The sequence below is a fragment of the Cherax quadricarinatus genome, unplaced genomic scaffold, assembly GCF_038502225.1.
Source record: "Cherax quadricarinatus isolate ZL_2023a unplaced genomic scaffold, ASM3850222v1 Contig75, whole genome shotgun sequence".
NCBI lineage: Eukaryota > Metazoa > Arthropoda > Malacostraca > Decapoda > Parastacidae > Cherax > Cherax quadricarinatus.
This window is the reverse complement of record NW_027195101.1, coordinates 280,001-305,000: the sequence shown is the minus strand read 5'-3', so window position 1 is coordinate 305,000 and position 25,000 is coordinate 280,001. Positions and strand designations below refer to the sequence as shown.

At 43.3% G+C, this 25,000-nt stretch overlaps 1 protein-coding gene across 1 annotated transcript in view; it reads left to right on the top strand.

Moving 5' to 3' along the window:
• Window positions 1–16,241: 16,241 nt before the first annotated feature.
• Window positions 16,242–25,000, top strand: part of MAPk-Ak2 (MAP kinase-activated protein kinase 2) — a 30,060-nt gene continuing 21,301 nt past the window's right edge. Inside the window, exons 1-2 of the mRNA XM_053794536.2 lie at window positions 16,242–16,566; window positions 22,461–22,600. Of these exons, the coding sequence (XP_053650511.1) occupies window positions 16,375–16,566; window positions 22,461–22,600 (332 nt within the window). The 5' untranslated portion in view covers window positions 16,242–16,374. The remainder of the gene's footprint in view (window positions 16,567–22,460; window positions 22,601–25,000) is intronic.

Sequence of the window (25,000 nt, the reverse complement as noted above, 5' to 3'; positions counted from 1 at the left end):
TATCTAGGCTGGAATATTGCTGCACACTAACAGCACCTTTCAAGGCAGGTGAAATTGCTGACCTAGAAAATGTACAGAGAACCTTCACGGCACACATAACGGAGATAAAACACCTCAATTACTGGGAGCACTTGAGGTTCCTAAAACTGTATTCCCTGGAACGCAGGCGGGAGAGATACATGATTATATACACCTGGAAAATCCTAGAGGGACTAGTACCGAACTTGCACACGAAAATCTCTCACTACGAAAGCAAAAGACTTGGCAGACGATGCAACATCCCCCCAATGAAAAGCAGGGGTGTCACTAGCACGTTAAGAGACCATACAATAATTGTCAGGGGCCTGAGACTGTTCAACTGCCTCCCAGCATACATAAGGGGGATTACCAACAGACCCCTGGCAGTCTTCAAGCTGGCACTGGACAAGCACCTAAAGTCAGTTCCTGACCAGCCGGGCTGTGGCTCGTACGTTGGTTTGCGTGCAGCCAACAGCAACAGCCTGGTTGATCAGGCTCTGATCCACCAGGAGGCCTGGTCACAGACCGGGCCGCGGGGGCGCTGACCCCTGGAACTCTCTCCAGGTAAACTCCAGGTAAACTCCAGGCACCCCATACCCATCCTGTGGGTGGTAGTCAAAGGATTACAGAGGTACATAATGAGTCCAGGGACTGGGCCCCATAGTTTTGATAGCTGAATAAGGTACAAAGGTAATGAACTCAAGTAGATCTGGTCACAATCATGACCAAGTTACAGAGGTAATGAACTCTAGGTATATCAGGTCACAATCATGACCAAGTTACAAGGTAATTGTGGAAAATTGCATTTATCTGTATGTATAATTATGTACATAACAATAAATGAGCATAGATAATTATTATTTATCAGTTAGACAAGTAGGAATTTGGGACACCTAGGTCACAAAAATGTCCCCCTTCGATACTTACCACTGTCATATCCACAAGTTGCTCTGGACCTATTAATTAAATGAATTATACATCACCAGAAATTCTGGTAAATATATAAATTTGTGAACTGTATATTAAAAAATGATTATATATAAATTCACATATACATAACAGAAGGAAAATATATCTTAATATCACTCACCAATTTGACTGGATATTAAGTTGTATCATACTCAGAAAAACCTCACTAACTAAATTTATGAAAACACTGGCCAGAATTATACACAAATCTAGAGAGCTTATCTGAGGTTCCTGGAGCTGTCTTGTCCAGTCGTCTGATATCTCAAGTTATGCAGGAATGCACATCCAACAATTTCGCCTCCTATTTGAGAGGTGTCAATCAAATTTTAACCTCTAGAGCACGAAAAATTCTTCCCATTATATTAACGTTGTATCCAATTCAAAACCAAGATGGCGAGTGTCTCTTCTGCGCAGGCGCAGCTTCCCGTTTTCGATTACATAAATTTTAAATACAGTATGGCCATCTATTTACATTTAATAACTACTGTATTTCTGGAAAATATATACAGTATTTTCCACAGTAATGAACTCCAGGTAGATCTGGTAACAATCATGACCAAGTTACAAGGTAATGAACTCCAGGTAGATCTGGTCACGATCATGACCAAGTTACAAGTAATGAACAACAGGTAGATCTGGTCACGATCATGACCAAGTTACAGAGGTAATGAACTCCAGGTAGATCTGGTCACAATCATGACCAAGTTACAGAGGTAATGAACTCCAGGTAGATCTGGTCACGATCATGACCAACTTACAGAAGTAATGAACCCCAGGTAGATCTAATTATAAATAAGATCCCTGGGAATCCTTATTCTGGGAGTTTCACCAGCTACTGGCCTCTTCAGTTCGACGCAGAGAAACAAAAGGTGATAAGGAGGACTTTGAGGTAACATACACCTGTGGGAGCAAATTACATTTATACTAAAAGACAGAAACACCAACAAAAAAAATATCCTTTTAAGAAAACCTGAGTTTTTGTATAACAGTCGGGAAAGTAAAGAGAGTGAGTCAGATGGAGCTGTCACCCCCGGTGCTGCCTTGGAAGACAGTACCTGTAAGATTACAGAAATGGAGAACAGTGCAGCAGATGGAGTTAGTGGTTCTGGTATACGAATTCCAGAAAATGGAGATGGAAAAAACGAGAGGATGATGCTTCGAGAAATAGTGTTGATGCATTACCAGCAATAATTGGCGGAGGCACTGATCCTAGTACAGGTGTTGTAGATAGTAGGGAGTCAGAAAAAATGCACCAGTAGGGAACCCAGCCACAAAAAGTCCTGGCACGTCCCACCTGGAAAAAAGCAGGTGGGACATGCAATTTTGACCATCCCATAAAATGCCATGACTTCATTACCAAAGATAAATGTAACTCTTATTCTTCAGTCCATGAAAACCAATACTACGACACATACTGGCAGGCATACCATTTAAAGGGGACGAAAAGATTAGTAAGTAAGTAAGTAAGTAAGTTTATTCAGGTATACACAAATACAGTTACATAGAATTATCATACATAGCAGCATATGTGTAGAGAACCTGGGATAACACAAAAAAGTCAGACAGAGTGACTTATTTCCATTGTTGTCCTTTAGATCACACAAGGCATGGGGAACAAACCATGGGAACAAACCATGGGAACAAACCATGGGAACAAACCATGGGAACAAACCATGGGAACAAACCATGGGGAAACAAACCATGGGGAACAAACCAAGGGGAACAAACCATGGGGAACAAAACCATGGGGAACAAACCATGGGGAACAAACCAAGGGGAACAAACCATGGGGAACAAACCATGGGGAACAAACCATGGGGAAACAAACCATCGGAAACAAACCATGGGGAAACAAACCATGGGGAACAAAACCATGGGAACAAACCATAGGGAACAAACCATGGGAACAAACCATGGGAACAAACCATGGGAACAAACCATGGGAACAAACCATGGGAACAAACCATAGGGAACAAACCATGGGAACAAACCATGGGAACAAACCATGGGGAACAAACCATGGGGAAACAAACCATGGGGAACAAACCATGGGGAACAAAACCATGGGGAAACAAACCATGGGAAACAAACCATGGGGGAACAAACCATGGGGAACAAACCATGGGGGAACAAACCATGGGGAACAAACCATGGGGGAACAAACCATGGGGAATAAAACCATGGGGAAACAAACCATGGGGAAACAAACCATGGGGAACAAACCATGGGGAAACAAACCATGGGGAACAAACCATGGGGAACAAACCGTGGGAAAACAAACCATGGGGAACAAAACCATGGGGAAACAAACCATGGGGGAACAAACCATGGGGAAACAAACCATGGGGGAACAAACCATGGGGAAACAAACCATGGGGAAACAAACCATGGGGGAACAAACCATGGGGAAACAACCCATGGGGAAACAAACCATGGGGGAACAAACCATGGGGAAACAAACCATGGGGGAACAAACCATGGGGAAACAAACCATGGGGAAACAAACCATGGGGGAACAAACCATGGGGAAACAACCCATGGGGAAACAAACCATGGGGAACAAACCATGGGGGAACAAACCATGGGGAAACAAACCATGGGGAAACAAACCATGGGGAAACAAACCATGGGGAAACAAACCATAGGGAAACAAACCATGGGGAAACAAACCATGGGGAAACAAACCATGGGGAAACAAACCATGGGGAAACAAACCATGGGGAAACAAACCATAGGGAAACAAACCATGGGGAAACAAACCATGGGGAAACAAACCATGGGGGAACAAACCATGGGGAAACAACCCATGGGGAAACAAACCATGGGGGAACAAACCATGGGGAAACAAACCATGGGGAAACAAACCATGGGGAAACAAACCATGGGGAAACAAACCATGGGGAAACAAACCATGGGGAACAAACCATGGGGAAACAAACCATGGGGAAACAAACCATGGGGAAACAAACCATGGGGAAACAAACCATGGGGAAACAAACCATGGGGGAACAAACCATGGGGGATGTAGTGATACTGGTCCTGTGGGGAGCAGCAGCAGGATAATACTGCACCACCTCTAGGGGCCCTTAACAACAACAACAGTTTGGTGTGTGTCATGGGCACCAACACATGGTGTGTGATTCTCTCCTACTTTATCCATTTATCAGCGATGCAGATTACATGGTGAGTTTAAATATGTGGCCTGTAGTTACAACTTTTCTCTTGACATATGCAAGACATCACCATCCCTGTAGAAGCTATTATTAGATGTACTAGTCATTATATTTTGTTGTTGCAGAAGTACTATGAAGATTCTATGTTCAATAAAGCCTAGAGATAAGGCCTGTGTTTCTATCACAACAATTTATTGAACATAGAATCCTGGGCTACCTGGTGGTGATCCTGCGCTAGACTACATCACAACATGGAGCGTTTACTGAAACCTGAGAGGCTAGACTGTGACCCCAGCTTATCAACGGCTGCTCAGGAATGGAAGCACTGGTTTAAGACTTTCGAAAACTTCTTGGGAGCCCTTCCTAAAAAAGATCTAGATAAACTAAGTCTGCTTATCAATTTTGTGTCACCTAAGATATATGAGGCTATTTCTGAGTGTAATACCTATGAAGATGCTATCAAAACCCTCAAGTCTCAGTATATTAAACCTACAAATGAAATCTTTGCACGCTATCGCCTTGCAACTCGCCGCCAGCAGATTGATGAATCCTTAGAGGAATACTTTCAAGCACTGAAAATTTTAGGTAAGGACTGTCACTTCCAAGCAGTGACAGCTGCTCAGTATTGTGAAGAGTCCATCAGGGATGCTTTTATCAGTGGCCTGCAATCACCAATAATAAGGCAGCGTTTATTGGAGAATAAAACTCTCGACTTAGCCGCTGCCTTTGACCAGGCAAGAGCTCTAGATTCAGCCCAGAAGAATTCTGAAGTATACAGTACCACTCAGCCTTCTCGAGTGGTAAGTGCTGCAATTCCTGACCAAGACTCTTGCAATGAAGTTACTGGGGAACCTGCCTCAGTGACAGCAGCAGCAGGTACGGTGTGTTTCTTTTGTGGTTTTTCAAGACATCCACGTCCAAAGTGTCCTGCTCGTGAAGCAATGTGCCATAAATGCCACAAGAAAGGTCACTTTGCTAAAGTATGTCGTGCTAATGCATCAACAAGAGCTAGTGCCTCCACACATTCCAGTGATCATGCGACTCTAGCAACAGTGACTTCTGCGGCTACTCCAAATTCACTGTCAAAGGCAGTTGTGAAAGTATTCATCAAAGGAACAGAAGTAGATGGTCTTATTGATAGTGGCAGCTCAGAGAGTTTCATCAACCTTGACTTAGTTAAACGGCTCTCCTTGACTCTACATCACTCATCAGGTACCGTTTCCATGGCATCAACATCTCTCTCTATTCAGACCTTAGGGTTTTGTAAGGTAAATCTCAGAGTTAATGGAAAGGATTATCAAGATGTACATTTAGCTATTCTGCCACAACTGTGCTCTGATGTTATCCTTGGTCAGGACTTTCAGAAGCTGCATGGTAGTGTCACCTTAACATATGGAGGTGAACTGCCTCCTCTTGTTGTCTGTGGACTTAGCACTTTAAGGGTAGACCCACCAAAGCTGTTTGCAAATCTTACCGCGGATTGCCATCCTATATCAGCTAAGTCACGCCGCTATTCTTATGAGGATCGGATGTTCATTGAGAAAGAAACTCAGAGGCTGCTGAAGGAGGGTATTATAGAACCGAGTGATTCCCCTTGGCGTGCACAGGTTGTTGTTGTTAAAGATGGTTATAGGAAACGGAGACTGGCTATCGATTACTCTGAGACAATCAACAAATTTACACTTCTTGATGGGTACCCTCTACCTCGAATTGACGATACAGTGAACAAAATTGCTCAGTACTACGTGTTTAGCACAATTGATCTGCAGAGTGCCTATCATCAAGTCCCTATAAGGAATGAAGATAAACCATACACAGCGTTTCAGGCTAGTGATGGCCTGTATCAGTTTACCAGAGTCCCTTTTGGAGTCACCAATGGGGTAGCCTGCTTCCAACGAATTATGGATTCACTCATTCAGGAAGAGCAACTCATGGGAACCTACGCGTATTTAGATAATGTTACCATTTGTGGCAAGACCCAGGAGGAACATGATGCAAACCTTGATAAGTTTTTGGAAGCCGCCAAGAAGAAAAATATCAGTTACAATGAGGAAAAGTGCACTTTTTCAACTAAAAGGCTTAGCATCCTTGGTTATGTAGTGGAAGGAGGTTCAATATTCCCAGACCCTGAACGACTACGACCTCTACGGGAACTTCCAATGCCTCAAGACAAAAAGTCACTCCGAAGAACTCTTGGTCTCTTTGCTTATTACTCACAATGGATCTACAACTATTCAAGTAAAGTCCGCCCATTGAGTGCTACCACATTTCCTGTGACAAAGGAAGCAGAAGCCGCTTTCCATACTCTCAAAAAGGACATTGAAAACTCAGTAGTTCAAGCCATTGATGAGTCCCTACCATTCGAAGTGGAAACGGATGCATCTGACATTGCCAGTGCTGCAGTCTTATCTCAGGCAGGACGACCAGTAGCCTTCTTTTCGAGAACTTTTCAAGGATCAGAGAAATGTTATGCTGCTGTAGAAAAGGAAGCCCAGGCCATCATAGAAGCAGTTCGCCACTGGAGGCATTATTTAACTGGTAGACATTTCACCATAAGGACTGACCAACGGTCCGTGATGTATATGTTCGACAAGAGGCACAAAAGTAAGATAAAGAATGACAAGATATTACGCTGGAGGATGGAACTATCGTGTTATGACTTTGATATTCTGTACCGACCGGGTCAAGAGAACATCTCACCTGATGCATTCTCTAGGTCCCACTGTGGAGCAGCATGTCATGATTTGCAATCACTCTCAGCTCTCCACAAGGCTTTGTGTCACCCAGGAGTTACACGCCTGTACCATTTTGTCAAATCAAAGAACATGCCCTACTCAGTGGAAGATGTGCGACAAGTGATCAGAGCATGCAGAGTATGTGCAGAGTGCAAGCCAAACTTTCATCAGCCAGAGAAGACTCATCTCATAAAATCCACCCAGCCTTTCGAAAGATTGAATATAGATTTCAAAGGACCTCTACCAAGCACAAATCAGAATAGGTATTTCCTTAACATAGTAGATGAATATTCAAGGTTTCCCTTTGTATTCCCCTGTGCAAATATGGCTGCTTCAACTGTTATTAGTTGTCTTTCACAGTTGTTCTCTATTTTTGGTATGCCAGCTTATATCCATTCAGACAGGGGATCCTCGTTCATGAGTAACGAACTTCAGGAGTTTTTGGCTAGCAAAGGTATTGCCTGCAGCAGAACAACAAGCTACAACCCTCAAGGCAATGGTCAAGTGGAGCGGTTCAATGGTACTATATGGAAGGCAGTTACAATGACATTAAAGTCGCACAATCTACCTGTTCAACACTGGCAAACTGTCCTACCTGATGCTCTTCACTCTATTAGATCATTGCTGTGCACAGCTACTAATGCAACCCCTCATGAAAGACTCCTCAACTATTCACGTCGTTCCTCTACGGGAGCCTACGTGCCCACTTGGTTATGTCATCCTGGACCCGTTCTCCTGAAGAGTCACCGTAGGATGAACAAGACGGATCCTTTAGTGGAAGAGGTAGAGCTCCTGCAAGCTAATCCACATTACGCCCACATTCGCTACCAAAATGGTGAAGAGACTACAGTATCTACAAGACATTTAGCCCCAGTTGAAATCCCTATTAGTGTGGAATCTCAAGATACACCAATAGATGTGAAAGATGCTTCGTTTTCTCCTGGAAAGCCCCTTGAGACTACCCCTATGGAAATAGAGGATTCTGCTCCAGCAGTTAATCAAACCCCGCTGGAAAATATCGAACCTGGTGAAGAGGCTCAAGGGCTACGAAGGTCGGGACGTGTACGTCGCCCACCTAACAGTTTGGGAGATTACTGTCTCTGATATTTTAGAAGGGGGAGATTGTAGTGATACTGGTCCTGTGGGGAGCAGCAGCTGGATAATACTGCACCACCTCTAGGGGCCCTTAACAACAACAACAGTTTGGTGTGTGTCATGGGCACCAACACATGGTGTGTGATTCTCTCCTACTTTATCCATTTATCAGCGATGCAGATTACATGGTGAGTTTAAATATGTGGCCTGTAGTTACAACTTTTCTCTTGACATATGCAAGACATCACCATCCCTGTAGAAGCTATTATTAGATGTACTAGTCATTATATTTTGTTGTTGCAGAAGTACTATGAAGATTCTATGTTCAATAAAGCCTAGAGATAAGGCCTGTGTTTCTATCACAACAGGGGAACAAACCATGGGGAAACAAACCATGGGGGAACAAACCATGGGGAACAAACCATGGGGAAACAAACCATGGGGGAACAAACCATGGGGAAACAAACCATGGGGAAACAAACCATGGGGAAACAAACCATGGGGGAACAAACCATGGGGAAACAAACCATGGGGGAACAAACCATGGGGAAACAAACCATGGGGGAACAAACCATGGGGGAACAAACCATGGGGAAACAAACCATGGGGGAACAAACCATGGGGAAACAAACCATGGGGAAACAAACCATGGGGGAACAAACCATGGGGAAACAAACCATGGGGAAACAAACCATGGGGGAACAAACCATGGGGAACAAACCATGGGGAAACAAACCATTGAGGAACAAACCATGGGGAAACAAACCATGGGGAAACAAACCATGGGGAAACAAACCATGGGGGAACAAACCATGGGGGAACAAACCATGGGGAAACAAACCATGGGGGAACAAACCATGGGGAAACAAACCATGGGGGAACAAACCATGGGGGAACAAACCATGGGGAAACAAACCATGGGGGAACAAACCATGGGGAAACAAACCATGGGGGAACAAACCATGGGGGAACAAACCATGGGGAAACAAACCATGGGGGAACAAACCATGGGGGAACAAACCATGGGGAAACAAACCATGGGGGAACAAACCATGGGGAAACAAACCATGGGGAACAAACCATGGGGAAACAAACCATGGGGAAACAAACCATGGGGGAACAAACCATGGGGAAACAAACCATGGGGGAACAAACCATGGGGGAACAAACCATGGGGAACAAACCATGGGGGAACAAACCATGGGGAAACAAACCATGGGGGAACAAACCATGGGGAAACAAACCATGGGGGAACAAACCATGGGGAAACAAACCATGGGGGAACAAACCATGGGGAAACAAACCATGGGGGAACAAACCATGGGGGAACAAACCATGGGGAAACAAACCATGGGGGAACAAACCATGGGGAAACAAACCATGGGGGAACAAACCATGGGGAAACAAACCATGGGGAAACAAACCATGGGGGAACAAACCATGGGGAAACAAACCATGGGGGAACAAACCATGGGGGAACAAACCATGGGGAACAAACCATGGGGGAACAAACCATGGGGGAACAAACCATGGGGAAACAAACCATGGGGGAACAAACCATGGGGAAACAAACCATGGGGGAACAAACCATGGGGGAACAAACCATGGGGAACAAACCATGGGGGAACAAACCATGGGGGAACAAACCATGGGGGAACAAACCATGGGGAAACAAACCATGGGGGAACAAACCATGGGGAAACAAACCATGGGGGAACAAACCATGGGGAAACAAACCATGGGGGAACAAACCATGGGGAAACAAACCATGGGGGAACAAACCATGGGGGAACAAACCATGGGGAACAAACCATGGGGGAACAAACCATGGGGGAACAAACCATGGGGGAACAAACCATGGGGAAACAAACCATGGGGGAACAAACCATGGGGGAACAAACCATGGGGAAACAAACCATGGGGGAACAAACCATGGGGAAACAAACCATGGGGGAACAAACCATGGGGAAACAAACCATGGGGAAACAAACCATGGGGGAACAAACCATGGGGAAACAAACCATGGGCGACCAAACCATGGGGGAACAAACCATGGGGAACAAACCATGGGGAACAAACCATGGGGGAACAAACCATGGGGGAACAAACCATGGGGAAACAAACCATGGGGGAACAAACCATGGGGAAACAAACCATGGGGGAACAAACCATGGGGGAACAAACCATGGGGAACAAACCATGGGGGAACAAACCATGGGGGAACAAACCATGGGGGAACAAACCATGGGGAAACAAACCATGGGGGAACAAACCATGGGGAAACAAACCATGGGGGAACAAACCATGGGGAAACAAACCATGGGGGAACAAACCATGGGGAAACAAACCATGGGGGAACAAACCATGGGGGAACAAACCATGGGGAACAAACCATGGGGGAACAAACCATGGGGGAACAAACCATGGGGGAACAAACCATGGGGAAACAAACCATGGGGGAACAAACCATGGGGAAACAAACCATGGGGAAACAAACCATGGGGGAACAAACCATGGGGGAACAAACCATGGGGGAACAAACCATGGGGGAACAAACCATGGGGGAACAAACCATGGGGGAACAAACCATGGGGGAACAAACCATGGGGGAACAAACCATGGGGGAACAAACCATGGGGGAACAAACCATGGGGGAACAAACCAGGGTAGTTACAAAAACTTCAGAGACCAAGATTTTTTTAGTGCCAGGAAGGAAAAGAAAACTGGCAAGAAACGACAGAAATACTACACCACTCCATAATATATTAGAAGTGATGAAGATGCGATGGCCAAAACTTTCCCTAATAAACCATACCACGGGTGGGGATAGAACCCACGGTCAGAGAGTCTCGAAACTCCTGACCATCGCGTTAGCCACTGGGCCAGCTAGCTTCAATAAGATTCATCCAACTGGGTGTATTTATATACCATATGGTGTATAAACGTAACAGGAAGGGCACTGGAATAGATCAGAGAATACCTGACAGGGAGACAACAACGAGTCATGGTACGTGACGAGGTATCACAGTGGGCACCTGTGACGAGCCGGGTCCCACAGGGGTCAGTCCTAGGACCAGTACTGTTCCTGGTATATGTGAATGACATGATGGAAGGGATAGACTCAGAAGTGTCCCTGTTCGCAGATGATGTGAGGTTAATGAGAAGAATTAAATCAGATGAAGATCAGGTAGGACCACAAAGAGACCTGGACAGGCTGGACACCTGGTCCAGCAACTGGCTTCTCGAATTCAACCCCGCCAAATGCAAAGTCATGAAGATTGGGGAAGGGCAAAGAAGACAGCAGACAAAGTATAGGCTAGGTGGACAAAGACTAAAGACCTCACTCAAGGAGAAAGATCTTGGGGTGACCATAACACCAAACATGTCTCCGGAGGCACACATCAACCAGATAACTGCTGCAACATATGGGCGCCTGGCAAACCTGAGAATAGTGTTCCGATACCTTAGTAAGGAATCGTTCAAGACACTGTACAAGGTGTACATCAGGCCCATACTGGAGTATGCAGCACCAGTTTGAAACCCACACCTGGTGAAGCACGTCAAGAAATTAGAGAAAGTGCAAAGGTTTACAACAAGGCTAGTTGCCCGGTGGCCTGGTGGCTAACGCTCCCGCTTCACACACGGAGGGCCCGGGTTCGATTCCCGGCGGGTGGAAACATTTCGACACGTTTCCTTACACCTGTTGTCCTGTTCACCTAGCAGCAAATAGGTACCTGAGTGTTAGTCGACTGGTGTGGGTCGCATCCTGGGGGACAAGATTAAGGACCCCAATGGAAATAAGTTAGACAGTCCTCGATGACGCACTGACTTTCTTGGGTTATCCTGGGTGGCTAACCCTCCGGGGTTAAAAATCCGAACGAAATCTTATCTTATCTTATCTTAAGAAAGGTTGAGGGAAATCGAACTGACGACACTGGAGGACAGGAGGGTCAGTGGAGACATGATAACTACATACAAAATACTGCGTGGAATAGATAAGGTGGACAGAGACAGAATGTTCCAGAGATGGGACACAGAAACAAGGGGTCACAATTGGAAGTTGAAGACCCAGATGAGTCACAGGAATGTTAGGAAGTATTTCTTTAGTCACAGAGTCGTCAGGAAGTGATGTAGTGGAGGCAGGAACAATACATAGCTTTAAGACGAGGTATGACGAAGCTCAGGAAGCAGAGAGAGACAGGACCTAGTAGCGAAGCTCAGGAAGCAGAGAGAGAGAGGACCTAGTAGCGATCAGTGAAGAGGCGGGGGCAGGAACTGAGTCTCGACCCTTGCAACCACAATTAGGTGAGTACACACACTCACGAACTATTAAATCTCTGCATCAAATTCACCTTAAACCAGAGAAAAACTGAAAAATACACTTGACCTCATCTTCACTAATAATAACGACCTGGTACGAAATATAACAATATCTAAAACAATACACTCAGATCACAGCCACAGTGGCCTGGTGGCTAAAGCTCCCGATTCACACACGGAGGGCCCGGGTTCGATTCCCGGCGGGTGGAAACATTTCGACACGTTTCCTTACACATATTGTCCTGTTCACCTAGCAGCAAATAGGTACCTGGGTGTTAGTCGACTGGTGTGGGTCGCATCCTGGGGGACAAGATTAAGGACCCCAATGGAAATAAGTTAGACAGTCCTCGATGACGCACTGACTTTCTTGGGTTATCCTGGGTGGCTAACCCTCCGGGGTTAAAAATCCGAACGAAATCTTATCTTATCTTATCTTGCACTGGGCTCCTGACCAGTATATGGTGATTACCTATGAGGATGCCTTCACCAAATAGAACTTAAATAACAAAAACATACAATGGGATCAAGCCAATCATGTCCTAAATGAAACAAGCTGGGAAGATATCCTAAACATGGATCCGAACCTTTGCTAAAAATCATCTCTGTGGCACTTGAGGCATGCTCAAGGCGGTGAAGGGACTTGAGCTAGAGTTCGTCACGGCCACGCTAGCTGGAGATTCGTCTGTAAAAACTTGCATTTGTGGTCACAGAGGTGCCTGTGCTAACCTTCCAATGGTGTACAAATATACCTAGTTGGATGAATCTTATTGTGGCTAGCTGGTCTAGTGGCTAACGCGACGGGCTGGAGTTTTGAGACTCTATGACCGCGGGTTCAATCCCGGCCGGGGGTATGGTTTGTTTGCAATCGTGTCATTACGATTTCTTGAGTCAAGGCACATTACTTTAAGTAAAAGGAAGAGAAGATGTAAACTAGAAAGAGAGAGACGCTTCCTATACAAGCGAAGATGAAGAATCACAGAGCTGCTGAGAGGGGCCAGTATATCTGAAATACGAAGGGAGACACTGGTCAGAGGAACAGCAAATATCGAACTTAAGTTCAGGGAATCAAGAGCCAAGAAACACAGGAGGAACTTAGTTATGCCAAATCTAGGGCAAAAACCAGTATTAGGACCTTGCTTAAACGAGACGGGACTTACACAAATAACAGTAAAGAAATGAGTGAGATACTGAAATCCCAATATGACTCAGTGTTGAGTGAATCGTTAATCAGATTAAGGGTCGACATTCTAAATGATTTTTTATGACAGAGAAACAGCAGGTGTCTTATGGAAACACGTCCCTAATGTTTTCCAGCCGTACCGGAGACTCGAACTCCGGCCCTCAGTGTGTGAGCTGAGTGCCCTAGCGATCGAGCTACGGGACACCTCAAAGACTGGACAGGTGGCGCAATATTCCCCCAATGAAAAGCAGGGGCACCATGAGTACGCTAAGAGACTACACAAAAAATGTCAGGGGCCCAAGACTGTTCAACTGCCTCACAGTATACATAAGGGGGATTACCTATAGACCCCTGGTTGTCTTCAGGAAGGAGCAGAAACCACGTGCAGCCAGCAGTAACAGCCTGGCCGATCAGGTCCTGACCCACCACGATGCCTAGTCATGGACCGGATTGCGGGGGCGTTGACCCCCAGTACACACTCCAGGTAGATTCCAGGTAGACTCCATGTATACTCCAGGTAGACTCCTTGTATACTCCAGGTAGACTCCTTGTATACTCCAGGTAGACTCCTTGTATACTCCAGGTAGACTCCTTGTATACTCCAGGTAGACTCCTTGTATACTCCAGGTAGACTCCTTGTATACTCCAGGTAGACTCCTTGTATACTCCAGGTAGACTCCTTGTATACTCCAGGTAGACTCCTTGTATACTCCAGGTAGACTCCTTGTATACTCCAGGTAGACTCCTTGTATACTCCAGGTAGACTCCTTGTATACTCCAGGTAGACTCCTTGTATACTCCAGGTAGACTCCTTGTATACTCCAGGTAGACTCCATGTATACTCCAGGTAGACTCCTTGTATACTCCAGGTAGACTCCTTGTATACTCCAGGTAGACTCCATGTATACTCCAGGTAGACTCCTTGTATACTCCAGGTAGACTCCTTGTATACTCCAGGTAGACTCCATGTATACTCCAGGTAGACTCCAGTAGATGCAAATTAAAATTTTTACTGGCAGTGACGAAAAAAAATGGAATCACTGGAATTAACTCAATTGCTGGAGAATGATTCTTCTGATCGTCTTCAAACTTTGATAATTCGTGGGATAATTAACATGTGTAAATTACCCAGCAGATAACCCAAAAAGTCAGACCAAGTGAGATAAGATAAGATTTCGTTCGGATTTTTAACCCCGGAGGGTTAGCCACCCAGGATAACCCAAGAAAGTCAGTGCGTCATCGAGGACTGTCTAACTTATTTCCATTAGGGTCCTTAATCTTGTCCCCCAGGATGCGACCCACACCAGTCGACTAACACCCAGGTACCTATTTGCTGCTAGGTGAACAGGACAACAGGTGTAAGGAAACATGTCGAAATGTTTCCACCCGCCGGGAATCGAACCCGGGCCCTCCGTGTGTGAAGCGGGAGCTTTAGCCACCAGGCCACCGGGCCACAAGTGTCTTATTCCTATTGTGGTTTTTCAATTTTCTTCCCCAGGATGCCACCCACACCAGTCCACTAACACCCAGGTACCTACTTACTGCTAGGTGACCAGTGACAGCAGGTGTACAGTGACTAACACCCAGGTACCTACTTACTGCTATGTGAACTGGGGCAGCAGGTGTAAGGTGACTAACACCCAGGTACCTACTTACTGCTAGGTGACCAGTGACAGCAGGTGTACAGTGACTAACACCCAGGTACCTACTTACTGCTATGTGAACTGGGGCAGCAGGTGTAAGGTGACTAACACCCAGGTACCTACTTACTGCTAGGTGAACAGTGACAAAAGGTGTAAGGTGACTAACACCCAGGTACCTACCTACCTACCTACCACTATGCACTTGGCTATAAGTAGGTACCTGGGTGTTAGCCACCTTACACCTGCTGTCCCTGTTCACCTAGCAATAAGTAGGTACCTGGGTGTTAGTCACCTTACACCTGCTACCACTGTCCACCTAACAGTAAGTAGGTACCTTGTGCTAGGTGACCAGAGTGGGTAGCATCCTGGGGGAGGTTCAGAGGACCCACTGTAGAAATAAGCCAGTAATAACTGGCTTTACTGGGTTACCCTGGCTTATTAACTCTCCGGATTAATAAACCTTACGTTTATTAACCCTTCCGGATAATAAATCAAACAAAAGGGTCTTATTATCCGGTATTTATTAGCAAATATTGAGGAAAACGTTTTGATGTGAGTGAGAAAAAAGTCTCATTTCCTCCCTGTATTGGGTTATTTTATCATATATTATATATAATTTTCTATATAAAATCATTATATAAATTCGTAATTGTCCGTGAGGCCTAAAAACAAGCCTATTAAGTTAATTAACGTGATATTAATTATTATTCTGGGCACAACAATGAATGTAACTTTTAGCGTCCATTATTACCTCCACTTTGAAAATCATGACCAAAATTAAATTATATTTTGAGTATCATTAAGTAGATTTTCTTGACATAGTTTAATTTTTTTTGTTGATTTTGATGGTTATTGGAGTCTTTAATGGCTCTGGAGAATGTATTTAATACTTGAGTTGGGGATTTATATGAGCGGGGGATTTATAGGTAAATAGGAGAATCGATTTGTATAAAATAGCGGAAATTTACATTTAGTGGGAAATATGATTTTGACGGGGGAAAATACCATTACGTACGGGTATACAGGGAACAAATTCGTGTAAATAACGGCAGGTGAGCGAGTTTAGAAATACGATGTAGATAATCCTGAAAAACGTGAGGGAGGAAGACGATCATCCGGCAGTGTAAACTATGGTGGCTGAGAGGCAGCAAGACCACCGTCATATTTCCTCCATTTTCCCCCATTTCTAACTCACCTGGTGACATGTAACGTGGCCAGAAAGAGGGAGGAAGTGCGCAGGTATGATGGAGGAGCCCATGATGGTGGAGGAGGGTGAGGAAGGAGGCAGGAGCCGCCCAACAGTCTGCGTCAACACCAAGAATAAGCCTATACTGGAGGACTACGTTATTTCCAGCAATGTTTTAGGCCTAGGTATCAACGGCAAGGTTGTCGAGTGCTTCAGTAAGAGAGACCAGAGGAAATATGCGCTTAAGGTAATGCCCCTGGGGGGGAGGGGAAGTCTACCGTCGCCCATACGGGTTTGCAGCGTTTTTTTAATCCACGGGGAAATTAGGTATCGCGGTGGGAATGGGTCCCATTGTGTACCTAGTTAGGTTTTTCTGGCTTAGGGACCACAAGGGGTGAAATGAGTCATCGCCCACGCGGGTTTACCACGGTTTTTTTCAGTGGGAAATTAGGTATCGTGGTGGAAATGGGTTCCATTGTGTACCTATGCCAGGTTTACCTGGCTTAGGAGCCACGCGGGGTGAAATGAATCATCGCCCATGCGGGTTTACCGCATTTTATCAATAGGTACCAGTGGAAGTAGGTACTAGTATGTACCTTAATTAGGTAATCCTAGGTTAGCAGCCACAAGTGGGCGAAATGAGGTGCCCATACGGGTTTACAGCATTTCATTGTGAAAATAGGTATTCAAATTCAAAGTTTATTCTCTATAAGGATTACAATGCTGAGTTTACAGAATTTGGTTATTGTGAGGTTTACATGTAGTAAAATAATGATTACAGAGTGTACCACTAGAACACCTAGCATGGCTAGGTATTACAGTGTACCACTAGAACACCTAGCATGGCTAGGTATTACAGAGTGTACCACTAGAACACCTAGCATGGCTAGGTATTACAGTGTACCACTAGAACACCTAGCATGGCTAGGTATTACACAGTTAGCATGGCTAGGTATTACAGAGTGTACCACTAGAACACCTAGCATGGCTAGGTATTACACAGTGTACCACTAGAACACCTAGCATGGCTAGGTATTACACAGTGTACCACTAGAACACCTAGCATGGCTAGGTATTACACAGTGTACCACTAGAACACCTAGCATGGCTAGGTATTACAGAGTGTACCACTAGAACACTTAGCATGGCTAGGTATTACAGAGTGTACCACTAGAACACTTAGCATGGCTAGGTATTACAGAGTGTACCACTAGAACACTTAGCATGGCTAGGTATTACAGAGTGTACCACTAGAACACCTAGCATGGCTAGGTATTACAGAGTGTACCACTAGAACGCCTAGCATGGCTAGGTATTACAGAGTGTACCACTAGAACACTTAGCATGGCTAGGTATTACAGAGTGTACCACTAGATCACCTAGCATGGCTAGGTATTACAGAGTGTACCACTAGAACACCTAGCATGGCTAGGTATTACAGAGTGTACCACTAGAACACCTAGCATAGCTAGGTATTACACAGTGTACCACTAGAACACCTAGCATGGCTAGGTATTACAGAGTGTACCACTAGAACACCTAGCATGGCTAGGTATTACACAGTGTACCACTAGAACACCTAGCATGGCTAGGTATTACAGAGTGTACCACTAGAACACCTAGCATGGCTAGGTATTACAGAGTGTACCACTAGAACACCTAGCATGGCTAGGTATTACACAGTGTACCACTAGAACACCTAGCATGGCTAGGTATTACAGAGTGTACCACTAGAACACTTAGCATGGCTAGGTATTACAGAGTGTACCACTAGAACACCTAGCATGGCTAGGTATTACAGAGTGTACCACTAGAACACCTAGCATGGCTAGGTATTACAGAGTGTACCACTAGAACACCTAGCATAGCTAGGTATTACAGAGTGTACCACTAGAACACCTAGCATGGCTAGGTATTACAGAGTGTACCACTAGAACACTTAGCATGGCTAGGTATTACACAGTGTACCACTAGAACACCTAGCATGGCTAGGTATTACAGAGTGTACCACTAGAACACTTAGCATGGCTAGGTATTACAGAGTGTACCACTAGAACACCTAGCATGGCTAGGTATTACAGAGTGTACCACTAGAACACCTAGCATGGCTAGGCATTACAGTGTACCACTAGAACACCTAGCATGGCTAGGTATTACACAGTGTACCACTAGAACACCTAGCATGGCTAGGTATTACAGAGAGTACCACTAGAACACTTAGCATGGCTAGGCATTACAGAGTGTACCACTAGAACGCTTAGCATGGCTAGGTATTACAGAGTGTACCACTAGAACACCTAGCATGGCTAGGCATTACAGAGTGTACCACTAGAACACCTAGCATGGCTACGTATTACACAGTGTACCACTAGAACGCCTAGCATGGTTAGGCATTTCGGGCAGACTTAGTTTTATTCTTAATCGTAAAATATTACAAATTATGAGGTAAGTTGGTATTATGGCTAAGTGACTAAATACTAGTTTGTGAGTTTAGCAATGTGAATGCTTTTGTTTTGGCACAGTATATAGTTTCAGTATTGGAGTATCACAGGATTCATTATTTTAAGATTGAGATTAATATTTCTGTTTATGGTCAAATGAGTGAGTGTAAGTGTGAACCACCAGGTGGTATTCGTGTAGTTAGTTGACGGGGTGTATCAGGGAGATAAGATGTATCAGTAGAAGTAGGTGTCAGGGTGGAAATAGGTTCCATTGTGCACCTTTACTTAGGCTATCCTGGCTTAGGAGCCACACTGGGGTGCTGTTTACCCCATTTTTTCAATGGGAAAATAGGTATCAAGGTGGAAATAGGTCCCATTATATACCTTAATTAGGTTATCCTGGCTTAGGAGCCACACGGTGGTGAAATTAAGTCGTTGCCCATACGGGTTTTCAGTGTCAGAAAAATAGGTCTCTCTATTTACTGTTAGGTAATCAGGGACAATGAGGTAAATAGGAGCAACATGGAAAATTAAGTCCCTCATTACCCCTGTGGGTTTAGTGTGCTTTTTATAAGTGAAATTAGCATTAAGTAGGTACCTGGGTGTTCACCTAGCATTAAGTAGGTACCTGGGTGTTCACCTAGCATTAAGTAGGTAATTTGGTGTTCACCTAGCATTAAGTAGGTACCTGGGTATTCACCTAGCATTAAGTAGGTAATTCAGTGTTCACCTAGCATTAAGTAGGTAATTCAGTGTTCACCTAGCATTAAGTAGGTAATTCAGTGTTCACCTAGCATTAAGTAGGTACCTGGGTGTTCACCTAGCATTAAGCAGGTACCTGGGTGTTCACCTAGCATTAAGTAGGTAATTCAGTGTTCACCTAGCATTAAGTAGTTACCTAGATACTAGGTGACTGGTGGGGGTTGCATCCTGGGGAAGGAGGTCCAAAGACCCCAATGGAAATAAGCCAGACAGCGTGGCTTAACTGGGTTACCAACCCTCAGGGTTAATTATCCCAATAAAATATTTTACATCTCATTCCCCTACAGGTTTAGAGCTTCCCTGTGAATATGATATTCCAGCAGCATCCACGTGACTAATCAAATAATTTCTAACCCATACAGGTTTAGTGCATAATTTGATATTAATATAGCTCGTGACATTATCATGACTATTTTTAATGTGTCATCTCCCGTAAAGGCAGGGCGACTATTATTATTATTTTTATTTGTATTGGTATTATTAATTATTATTACTATTATTGTTGTTATTGTTATTTATATTGTCATTATTATTATTGTCATTGTTATTATTATTAAATCTATATTGTTGGTGTCCGGTGATGTTAGTGATTATCCAAGTCACCGAGGGCAAGTTATCCAGCCAGTGGGCTCATTTGGTTAGTCGAGTTATCCAACGCTAATCCATCAATTTGAGCATTGACTAATACGTATCGGTGCATTACACTGATTACACTGCATTTTATGTATTCTCTATCCCTTCATCCCAGTGTGTCATTTCCGTGTGTAGATGTGCGCTTTCACAAATTACGCAGCGTTGAAATACTTTTTTTGCAAGCTGAAGGCACTACCACTTGAGCCAGGTAGTGTTGTTGCATCAAGTGCTCTAGGTAGCTTTAAAAACAGATTGGACAGGTGCGTGAGTAGATGCGAGAATGACCTGCCATTACAAACGCACCAAACAAACGAACTGTATTTCTTTTTGCAGTATAAGAAATGTAGTTTATATGTACAGTAGGACCCCTGTATCTACAGGGGATGCATTACAACGACCTGCCGCTAATACTGAAACTGTGGATAGTGGCGAACTTTATACAGCCTCTCCTCACTTAGCGATGTACTCGTTTACCAACGCCTCGGACTTACAACGGGTTCTCTGACCAGTATTTATGCCTAAATAATGTATATTAGAGCTGATTTCCTCTATTCTGTTTATAACAATATACAGTACACTACTGTATAAACATTTAAAAATATACCAAGAATGTCATAAATGGTGCAAAGGTGACATTAAAACAATATCAAAGATGGTTGACACAAACTCACTACCATTATAGTATGTTCCTCACTTAGCAACGAATTCATTTACCGATGTGGTCTTAACGGAACCCCGTCATTAAGTGAGGAGAGGCTATAGACGGATCTTTTTCATTTACGTACTTTCCTATTACAAAGTTTGATAAATTACGCACAATAAGTGGAGAATTATCGCTGTTTCACTGATGGGAAGCACTTCACGACTTCTCTTAGGCTTTGAAGAACTGCAGACTCGCGGATACGGGGGTCCTACTTTAATTAATATTGTTAAGCACAATAGAAAGCCACTAGCATGCAGTGTATTTCAGGCAGACTAATACTAAGAGGTACATACACTACTCAAAACTAGACATAGGTTATTGAGAGGTAACTAAATTAAAATAATGCAACTTTAAGTGGACCTACAGCAGTGTTCTAATATTGTCAATCCACAAAACTGAAGATCATTGAAATAGTGTAAAATAAGACTTTTGAAATTGTACCATTCGTTCATTAGCTTCCTTATTGTACATATGATCATAAGTAACTATATAAAAGTCCTTCTTAATAGTCTAATTCTTAAGTAACATTTAAACATTAGCTTGCCCAACATTGCCTACCAATATTTCCTTGTATGTTAATTACATTATCTTGTACTGCATCAAGAAATAAAAAATTTTATATAATGATTGATATACGTAATATACTACAAGCGAATTGGTCACTACAATACCAAGTTAATAATGACATTGTAAATTTGATAATGTTAGATATGAAATGTTGGAATTATTGGATAAATATACAGTTTTAGTGTTTTTAAAATCAAATAGAACATGATAATCAGTCTCAACTTCCCAGGATAGGGTTTACCTGTAAGAGTATACATGTATAGTATACATGTAGTTAGTTTACAGTATTGTAAACTGTTTGGTATTATATCACAATAACCACACTGATTTTATACACATTTGTTGATGGGTGTAAACTAAGCAAGAAGACTGATGTCTCACGGCTGATTGGTGTTTATTGTTGACCAAGTGTACATGTACGTATATGAATGGTTCAGAAAACCGACAAGCTGATGAATAAGACTCGTGTAACACTTGGGTACTTTGTGGAAATGTTTCGCCAGCCAGTGGCTTCTTCCGTCCAATACAGAGAAGACCGGTGGAAGATCAGGAGGAGTTTGAGGTAATCAGTCTCTTGACTCACAAAATCGTAATGATACGATTGCAAACAAATCATACCACGGGTGGGGTTTGAACCCGCAGTCTGGAGTTTTGAGACACACTGACCGCAGGTTCAAACCCCAACCATGGTATGGTTTAATCAATCTCTTATCCTGGACTCCATGTGATCAGTCCATCAGTCTTGATTAGAGTGCAGCATATGCACACGTGGACTGTACTACTTTATTCAAGATTGATGAATTGATCACATGGACTCTGGACTGATTACAGCAACTCCAGGTTGAGGGACTGATTACCTCAACCTCCTCCTGATCATCCACCATTCTTCTCTGTACTGAACTAAGGAAGCCACTGGCAGGCCAAACATTTCCACAATTGAAACACCCAAGCGTTGCACGAGCATTGTTAACTAACCTTTCAACTTCGATATTTTATATTATCGCTTGACATGACAGGCTGAAAATTCTCCCATAGGTTCTGCGTGATAGTCCAAAGTCCAGAAGAGAGGTGGACCTTCACTGTCGGGGATCAACGTGTCCCCATGTTGTAGCAGTAATTGATGTTTATGAAAACATTTACAACAATCAGAAATGTTTGTTGGTAGTCATGGAGTGGTAGGTACTCTTTGTATGCTATTTATTTACCATTCTCACGATATGTTTCCTTCTAGCAATATTTGTTGATGGATTAGACACTTGTGCAACACACGGGTATCAGTAGACACTTGTGCAACACGGGTATCAGTAGACACTTGTGCAACACACGGGTATCAGTAGATACCCAAGTGTCTTAATTCATCGTCCTATCGATTCTCCTAACCATTTATCTACAGCAATATTTATTGTTGTGTAAAATTGGTGTCGGTTAATTTCGACATTTTGCTGTGTTTATATTGAAGTTGCCATGGGTAGCTTGTAGCTCTGGTAGTGCCTTCAGCTCTCATCCAATGGGGTTAGGTTTAATTCTGATTGCATCAAGACTTGTAGGCAAATCTCATACCTGCTACCCATTCACTTAGAAATAAATACAGGTGGACCTTGACTTACAATGGGGTTACTTTCTGGGGAACCCGTCATAGGTTGAAAATATAAGTTGAATATGAATACATGTATATGATATGATAAATAAATAAGTAATAAATAACTACCGTCACCGTATAAGTAAATAAAGAAATAATTAATGTAGCTAAATACCAGTACTGAAAAGTAAATAAATGAATACAAGATTATCCTTATCAATAAATGTACAATACTGAATGTAATTTATCGCACCATCATAAAATCGTAAGCCGAACCGTTGTAAAGTAAAGAGCATCTTTAGATACCTGGGTGTTAGTCAACTGTTTTGGGGTCTCTTCCTAAAGAGTGGTGATATATATGTATATACAGCCTCTCCTCGCTTAACGACGTACTTGTTTACCAACAACTCGGACTTATGATGGACTCTCTGACCAGTATACATACGTAAATAATGTATATTAGAGCTGATTTCTCTTATTCTGTTTATTCCAATATACGGTAAACTACTACATAAACATTTAAAAATATACTAAAAATGTTATAAATGGTGGAAAGGTGACATTAAAACAATATCAGAGATGGTTGAGAATAAATTTTTTTTCCTCATCGTTATAACGTAACAACACTGAACAAAATCACCAAATGAAATAACGTTATTGAAGGACCTGCTGTACACAGCCTCTTCTCACTTAATGACAGAGTTTCGTTGCTAAGACCACGTCGGTAAACGAATTCATCGCTAAGCAAGGAGCAAACCCACTACCATTATAGTATGCTCCTCGCTTAGCGATGATTCGTTTACCGACGTGGTCTTAGCAACGGAACTCTGTTATTAAGTGAGGAGAGGCTGTGTACGGCAGGTCCTTGAATAACGTTATTTTATTTGGTTTTGTTCAGTGTTGTAACATTATAACGATGAGGAAAAAAAATTGATTCCCAGCCAGTTCCACTGTCTGTAAAGCATATGATAATCATACAAATGCACAATGATAAATGATGCGGTACGAAAGGGCATGGCAAGCACACCATATTTGTTATTGTTTGTTTTTGAGCTGTAGTGGTAGGAGGTGCTCCTTGCAGTATCAATTAGCCTATGGTAAAATTGGGTTTGTTATACAGTAGGGGCCTGCTTTATGGTGTTTCGCCTTACAGTGTTCCACCAATACAGACATTTCAAGTTATGACCAAAACTCGCGATACGACTCCTCCCATCTGACTCTAATGTGGTCACCGCGGCCCACCCGTACGTTAGTGTAAACTTGTTATCTGTTACTTATATGCATTTACGAGTGGAAAAATGGTGTTCTGCTTTCTGGCGATGTCCGCTTTCTGGCAGTAGCCAGGAACCTAGCTTGCCATATAAGTGGTACTCTACAGTACGTCATTTCGCTTAAGTTGCAGTTTCCAAGGACCTACTGATTAAGTGAAGGCCTACGGTATATGTATAGTAGTCCCCCCATATCCACTGGGGATACGTTCCAAGACCTACCATGGATACTAGCAAACCCTATACAGTCTCTCCTCACATAACGATGGAGTTCCATTCCTAAGAGTAGGTCGGTAAACGATTTAGCCGTTAAGCGAGGAACGTGCTATATTATTAGTGGGTTCGTGTCAACCATCTTTGATGTTGTTTTAATGCCACCTTTGTACTATTTATAATATTTCTGGTATATTTTTAAATGTTTATACAGTAGTGTACGGTATAGTGTAATAAACAGAATAGAGGAAATCAGCTCAGATATACATAGGTTTGCTTACTGGTCAGAGCCCATCATAAGTCCAAGCGGTCGTTAAACGAGTACATCGCTAAGTGAGAGTGTATGTCTTCATTTACATACATGACTATGATGAAGTTTAATTGCTAAATTATGCACAGTAAGTTAAGAATTAGCACTTTTTCACTTATGGAAGCGCTTCACAGCTTCTCTTAGGCTTTGAAGAGCTGCCACCATTACTGTTTATGCATTTTATGGCCATTATTAAGCAAAATTA